Raw genomic sequence first — 7,846 nt, 5'->3', positions numbered from 1 at the left:
TGAGTATGATTTTGTGGACGTGTCACAGATAAGAGCCTACTAAGTCTCTCAGCAGCCTTTTGGAAAAGTAGTCGCTACATAAATTGTATTACTTCCTGGTTGATTTGCAGCTGTAACTAAAAAAAGCTTTTGTAAACCTGATTTTGCTCTTGGAGTCATTTTCCACCCTGCATGTCCTGTAGTGTATGATATTATTATAAAGATATGTCTGCGGATCCCTCTTCACAAGTGTTTGGGGTTTTTTCTCTCTCTGTGAACCACTCAGACAGTTTCACACCTCTCTTTATGATGAGTCATGCTGTTTAACTCTGCTGCATGTTGCATGATAAGCCATATACAGTAACATAAAAATGAGAAACAATAACACTTGAAAGTAAATATAAACGTTTTCTGTGTTAAAATATGACATCAAATAAGTAAACAACTGCAGCACTACATCGATTGTTTATCTGCGGTTTTATTTTACTGAGAATTATAATGAGGAAGGAGGTTCATTTTTGGTATCAGAGCTACATGCAGCATTTTTCAGCTAGACAATACAGCAAACAAAACTTAATTTGTGATGTACGGAGGAATATATTTATTATGTCAATGTGTAACATTAACTGTTTCACTGCTGAATCAGATTGTTTGAAAGCTCCAGTAGAGGCAGATGAAGCAGCATCTCAAGTGATGACTGAACAGACTGATCTAACTGTACACAATACTAATACGTCTCAAGTAAACTGAGCAGTGACATTGTCAGACCACAATGCAATGTGAAGTAAGCTTATTGAAGTATTTTATGTTGCTATTCTGGTGAGCTTCATGTTGTATTACTTTCTGTTTGGTTTGCAGCTGTAACTGTAAAAAAGCTTTTGTAAAACTAATTTAGCTCTCACAAACATGATCCACTCTGCATGTTCTGTAGTGTATGATATGATTATAATACTATGTTCCGCTTTAAAAGTGGTTGTTTTGTTTTTCTCACTGTGAACCACAGACATTCTCGCACCTCTATGCTCTACACTGGCAACTTTATCACCTTTTTATGATCAAAATTTAATGCAGTTTAAATCATAAGCATGTTGCATGATAAGCCAATACATTACATTAAATGAGAAACAATGACACCTTAAAGTAAATATAAAGGTTTTATATGTTAAAATATGACATCAAATAAGCAATCAACTTGCGCACTACATCTGTGGTTTATCTGTGGTTTCATTTTACTGAGAATTATAATGAGGAAGGTTCATTTATAGTATCAGAGCAACATGCAGCATGTCTGTCAGCCACCAAAAAGGCTCTCAAGATTTGTACTTCATCTGCTTGAATGAGCTCTTCAGATGTTCTGGATTTACAACATATTAGACTATTATTAGTTTTATTCTGAGTACTCTGCAGTGCATTCAGTAACCATCAACTTCTATAGTTTCCACCACAAAAAACACCCACAGACAGCTTCACATCTCTTTGTTCTCACTTAAGCAACTTTTACAATGTTTCAGTGAAAATATAAAGTAGTTTAACACTACGATGTCTGGCATGAAGAGCCAATACAATATAAAAACTGAAAATAGTGATTGTGCTGAAATATAGAGGAAGAAACTGATGACACCCTCAAGTTGAGGTCAAAGTTTTCTATTAGATTCTTTTCTTGAAGTTTCATTGGGTTACAAAGAGGAAGGAAGTGAATTTGACAGAGCTGCTTGCTTGGTGTCTGCCACCACTCTCAGAATGAAGAACAGTGTATTCTGTCATCTTAAGCCTTTACTCTGTGAGAGGACTGCTGTTGATTTTGATTTTACTTGTAATTTTTATGTTTTATGAGCTTTCATAATCACAGCAGGTGTGGTAAGGCTAATAAATAAATAATATAATCAACTTTCTGTTTTGAAGTGGAGAGACTACAGCAGCCATGTTGTTGACAGAAGCTGGCTGTGTGTTTATGGGTTTCATTCTGTGGATCTCAGGTATGAATTATTGTTTATTCTCTTCTTATTTAATGGCTGTAAACATGATATATACAATATGAGATTATTAATTGCAATCTGTTAAAAAAAATGTTTTATTTGATTATAGCAGTTAAAATGTGTACAGCTTGAATATTATACAACAAATGTCCTTCATTTATAATATATCAATCTGAAAATATTCAGTGATTAGTATTAGAAGAATATTATAATTATATTTTCATTATTTTAAATTGATCCAGATGTTTGTTTCTGTTAAAGGGGTTCAGGGACAAGCAAACAGCATCTGTGCCTTAAAAGGTTCATCAGTGGATCTGCCCTGCTCAGCTCAACATCACAATTCAAGTATAAAATGGTTCACTACACACTGGGATGGATCCAAGACTGTTCTCAAAGAGCTCTCTGCAGATGGAAATCATGTAAAGTACAAAATGTCTGAAAAACGTAACTACACTCTAACAATCAAAGATCTGACAGAGAGTGATAAAAAGATTTACTGCTGTTCGGAGAGTGCAGAATACACACAAGTCTGCTCACAAAGTGAAGTCGTTCTCTATGTTGCAGGTACAGTGTTTGTCACTAATGTGTTACTTTAAGAATGAAATCAGTCTATGAACTCTCACGTTATTCACCATCATCTCAGACCTGCAGGTGAAGGTGATTCCTGCCACAGAGGGACAGACAGTATCACTGATTTGTAGCTCCAGCTGTACTCTGACTGAAAACCCTGCAGCCTACATCTGGTACAAGAACAGAGAGTTTCTCTATCAGGACTGGTCTCCCTGGTACCAACAGCTGGTCAGCAGTGAGGAAGCAGTCAGATACTCCTGTGCTGTCAAAGGCTACGAGCATCTCAGAGCTCCTGAAGTCTCAGTGGGTGAGTGACAACATTTGGCTCCTCATCATGTTACAAAACCTCTAGTTAAACACTTCCAATAACATTTTTTCCTATTTAAGCTTTTTAAATTATGAAGTCTATTAAATACTATAACTAAGTGTTCACCAGTTAAATTACTAAATACCATTTGTTTTTGTTCAGATTCTGTCACATCGACCTGCTTTACTGTGACCTACGCTAAAGGAAGAATGTGCTCTGAAAAGCAGACATCAGTGGATGAGTCCTGCTCCATCACATATCCCAGAGGTTAACTTTCTCTAAATATACACAAACAATTATAATATATTTAAAACAATACTTTAAGTGTCAATATTTAATTGACCATTTATCTCATATATCTTTGCTGTCTGTCTTTCTTTTCTCATTTTCTTAACACATATAAACTGATAATAATGTATTTAATATATCTTAACAGAAGTAGGCCTTCAAAGGACTCCTGCAGATGTGAACGTTACACTGACCTGTAACACCAGCTGTCCACTGGCTGACAACAAAACTGTCTACAGTTGGTACAAGAGCAGACAATTAATGAAAGAGGAGAAGAAACAGCAGCTTTCAGTGTCCCACTTGTATCTTGATATCTTCTCCTGTGCTGTCAGAGATCACGAGGATCTGCACTCTGCTGAAGTCTGTGAGTATAAACCAATATGAAATATGATGACTTCAATCATGTCTAAACATCAAACACTACAGTACGACATTTTCAACCTAATTTTCATTTTTAGGCTATACTTTATAGTGTTAATAATAAATAAAATGAATTATGATTTTTCTATCGATTAATTTTTAATTCATTTTTTTTCTACATGTTTCTCGTCAATTAAATATTTATTCCAATAACTTATAGTCCAACCTGCAGCGCTTGTAGAAGCAGCTGAGTCCGAGGCTGGGTTAGGGTTAGGGTTAGCCAAAACCTCTTCACATATCAGTCGCTACGGTGCTCTTAAACACAACTGAGCCTCTTTTAGAAACACTTCAATAAAAAAAAAATCTTAATCAACTTAATCAAAAACACAATATTACTCAGGACTAATTGTTTTTGCCCAAATGTAACGTTAAACGACTCCAAAATGCACCCAGCCGAGAAAGAAAGAGGTAGTGACTAGCGTTACTTCACAATTATGCTTAAAACTACTTAAATGCTGCTGCAGTGGCGAGTGTTCACTCCTAACAAAGTAAAGTAACTCCATCCTACTGATTCACTGGGTCAGTGAGCGCAGCCTGGAGAACAGCTGAAAACAAAGTAGCGCTAACTTAGCCAGCCTTTTTTTTTAGTTTGAAAACTTCGCATTGACCTCTTTATGTTTACCTTTGATATTTACAGCAGCTGGTAGGTTTTCGTCCTTGTTGGTAAGATGTCTCATTACTGCCACATAGTGAAATTCAGTGCATTGCTTCAAGACCACACAGCACAACCTGTATTGGATACCAGTGTTTGATCAATAAAAATTTCACACGTTTGACAAAATTCTTAACGATCAATTATCGATCATCGATTAATCATGCCCATCCTTACTCAACATCAAAATAAACTTGCACTGAAGACTTCTGGATTTTAACCAAAAAGTGTTAAATTTTAAATCAAAGTTACCCTTTTAAACACCTATAGTATTACTGTATAAATTCAAACATTTATGAAATTAGTGAAAAATATAGAATAAACATTTTCAACCACAGATTTTTTTAAGGCTACTTTAGTAGTTATTTAGGGAAACCCTACTTAAAGTCTTTAATCTATATTTCAGGTATTGATGACAAGAGCTGCTGGAGTGTAAATTATATCAGAAGAAGAATCTGCGCCCTGGAAGGCTCTTCAGTGAACATTTCAAGTCAATATTTGTATCCTGGCAACAAGAAGCCCAGCTCTAAAGTTTGGTATACAATAAAGAGAAGTGGTGAAGAGGAAGCTGTCGAGCCGACTGAGGATGCAGGCCACGTGCAGTATGTTGACAACATGAACAACCAGCACATCCTGAGAATCAACAACCTGAAGAAGAATGACTCAGCAGAATACATATTCAGACTCCTAAAAGATGGAGGATGGAAGAGTAATCGACTTGGAGTGACTCTGATTGTCTCAGGTAATTTCTGTCTGTGTTACTTTTCAATAGAGACTTTGCTGCTTCCTCACCATGTACTGACAGCAGTCAGCAGACTTTACTCATTAATGACAAGAGATCAAAGGCTGGTTCATGTTTAATATGATAACAGCTGCAAAAGACTAGACAGTCAAAAAAGTTTTAACTGCAGTTTTTTAAATTGCTTAAACTTTCTTGTACCTGAAGTTAAGTCGCTTTTGTTCTTGAACAGTCATCTGGGTTGTTTTTAAAGACTGTAATAAACCTAGTTTGTACTTTCAGTATGAGGACTTTTGAGATGATTTGTCTTTTTTACATTTACTGTCCAATCTAATCATCTTTCAGGTTTGGAGGTTAAGTTTCATCCTGCTGTGGTGACAGAGGGCCAGAGAGTCACACTGACCTGCAGTACCAGCTGTCCTCTGACTGACAACACAAACTACATTTGGTACCTGAACAGTCGACGTCTGACGGAGCCAGAGAGCCAAAACAAACACCTGGTTCTAGACCCAGTCACCATTCAACATGCAGGAAACTACTCCTGTGCTGTCAAAACCCACCAAAACATCAGCTCTGGTGAAAAGACTCTAACTGTCCAAAGTATTACAGGAACATTAACAGCAGCAGCTGCAGGAGTTGTTGCTGCTCTCCTGGTTATAATGCCACTCGCTGTCTTCTTCTGGATTAGGTGAGAAACACTGAGCTTTGTTTCAGAGTCATGATATTTACACACTAACCTGACATCATCTATTTGCTTTTATATTCTCATTTCTCATTTCACTAAGCAGGAGAAAGAGGTCCTCCAGACATTCTCCTAGACCTGAAACATCAGACAATATGGAGGTAAATAAAATGATTTAAACAATTTACTTTACAGTAAAATGAAACTGGAATATAAAGATACCAAATATCTGCTGTTGCACTCACTTAATATAAATTCCAAAACCATTGTGTTATACTTTGAATTGTTTCCTATTGCTGCTTTGGAGCATCAGCCAAAACTTTAAATACAAGATATTGTATACTGAATTTTTTTTTGTTTCTTCATCAGCTAAATCCTGGTTCTGTGTATGAAAACATCTCAACTCAAGGCACAGAGCAGACTGATCATCACTATAGCAGACTTGACTTCTCTAACACCCAGAAAGATATCTACTCCACCATCAGCCCCGAGAACAGGAGCAGGACCCCCGTTCTGCTGTCAACTTAAGATCCAATACGGTAAGCATCTCTTCATTATTATAGTGGAATGAAATAAGAGTTATGTAGCTTAATGAAGCATTGAGTTAGCTTTGATTGAATCACCTTATCAGTCACACACCAATCACAGCCATTCTCACAATAAGGCGGCTCTTTTAAATATGACTCCCACCTACACTGATCATACTACACCTTTGCTGGTTCAAGGTATGACAGCTAAAAACTTCTACTGTGTTATTTCATTGCTTACCATCTCTGCGCTCGTCATGTCACTTCTTGAGCTGGATGATCGATCTGTTATGGATGAAGATGTGTCTTTGAAACCCAAAGATGAGAAGGATCAGAAAAAAGGTCAGAAGACAGAAGTACTGTCCATCGTAGCTCCCGTCTAGCAAGAGAAACCCCTCCTTTGATTTAAAACAGGTGGCGTAATGTAATTGTTCGAAAGCCCACATTGTTCAAGAGAGATTTAGTTGTTTATAGCGTGTTTGTATGGAGAACTTATTTGTCCCACGTTATCGAATGTGTCTCAGTTTTACTGACGTTCCTGAATGCACCACCTGTGTGCATGCTTCTGCTCCGTTAGTGTTTTCCTTTCTTCCATGCGGTCAAGAGCAGAGTTTTCCTTCACATCATTTTCCTGTTTTCCTGCTGTGTGTAAATGAGAAGTGGTGAGTGTGATTATTAGGTGATGTTTAATGATTATTACATTATTGTTTGTACAACTAATATTAAGCTAGTACAGTGTTAAGCTAGTTTACTGTTTATATGATAGTAAAATGATTGTTTATTTGTTTGTATTATTGTTGCAGACCACAGCTAAATAAATGAAGGATACATCTATCTGACCGCCTCCGTGTTCTCTTACCGGGACACATTATCCCTACCTTGCCGCTCTTATCCAACCAGTTTCCTGGAGAACCCATATCTCCTTTTTATGGTCCTTCGAGCCGGATAAGAGCATCAATCAAGGTATGGAACCAACAAACGTGGATGCGCAGACTGAACCTGCACCCCAACGTGTTTCACAGAGGGAACGACACCCTCCATCATACCTGAGCGACTACGTGGCTGCAACTCTCCCTCCAGAGGGACAAAACCAAGCCACACAGCCAGCTCCCTCCACCAGACATTCACACAGTGAGCGAACACGTTCTTCCCGGACCTCCAATTCCAGACTCACAAGGTACTCACGTGCATCCCAAAGGACATTCCCATCTCTCTCAGACCTTGAGGCAGCCCAGCTTGAAGAGCGAGTAAAGCAGATAGAGCTTGAGGAGTTGCAGCAGCAGGTGGAAGAGGACCAACTCGTCCAAGTAGAGTATCAGCGACTTCAAGCTCAAGCCAGAGAGGCCCAAAAGCTACAGGAGGAAGTTCTTAGCACCCGAGAATCATTAACAAAGCAACTTGAACAACGGCGACAAATAAAGAAGAGAGCTAACGATCTGGAAATAGCTAAGATGGTTACATCTCTTCTTAAAGAGAAAGCACAAGAACCAGATGGTGCAAGAGCCTCTCCTGCCCATTCAACTCATTCACTGGTGTCGGCCGCTCTGCCTCCAGAGGTTCAAGTGGCTCCGCCTACGGCGCTACCCGTGGCTCTGCCTCCGCCACACGTGACTTCGCCGCCAGAGGGTGCTGTAGCTCCGCCTCCGCTCCAGGTGGCCCCGCCTCCAGTGCCACACGTGACTCCGCCTCCACAGGGTCCCTGGGCT

At 38.6% G+C, this 7,846-nt stretch overlaps 1 protein-coding gene across 1 annotated transcript; it reads left to right on the top strand.

Annotated features, from left to right (window-relative positions):
- Positions 1-2,242: 2,242 nt before the first annotated feature.
- LOC128365170 (uncharacterized) lies at positions 2,243-3,504 on the top strand. Its single transcript, XM_053325832.1, has 4 exons — positions 2,243-2,519; positions 2,599-2,832; positions 2,995-3,099; positions 3,269-3,504. The coding sequence occupies exons 1-4, from the start codon at positions 2,387-2,389 to the stop codon at positions 3,502-3,504; spliced, it is 708 nt and encodes a 235-aa protein (XP_053181807.1). The 5' UTR covers positions 2,243-2,386.
- Positions 3,505-7,846: the final 4,342 nt, after the last annotated feature.

The sequence above is a fragment of the Scomber japonicus genome, chromosome 2, assembly GCF_027409825.1.
Source record: "Scomber japonicus isolate fScoJap1 chromosome 2, fScoJap1.pri, whole genome shotgun sequence".
NCBI classification, from domain to species: Eukaryota; Metazoa; Chordata; class Actinopteri; order Scombriformes; family Scombridae; genus Scomber; species Scomber japonicus.
This window is presented reverse-complemented; position numbering and strand designations above follow the sequence as displayed.

What these genes read in the sequence shown, in the direction of transcription:
- LOC128365170 (XM_053325832.1), top strand. Translation starts at nt 2,387, where the DNA reads ATGTCTGAAAAACGTAACTACACTCTAACAATCAAAGATCTGACAGAG. An exon ending in AGCTCCTGAAGTCTCAGTGG is followed by an intron (nt 2,833 to 2,994) that starts GTGAGTGACAAC and finishes GTTTTTGTTCAG; the next exon opens with ATTCTGTCACATCGACCTGC. An exon ending in CTCCATCACATATCCCAGAG is followed by an intron (nt 3,100 to 3,268) that starts GTTAACTTTCTC and finishes ATATCTTAACAG; the next exon opens with AAGTAGGCCTTCAAAGGACT.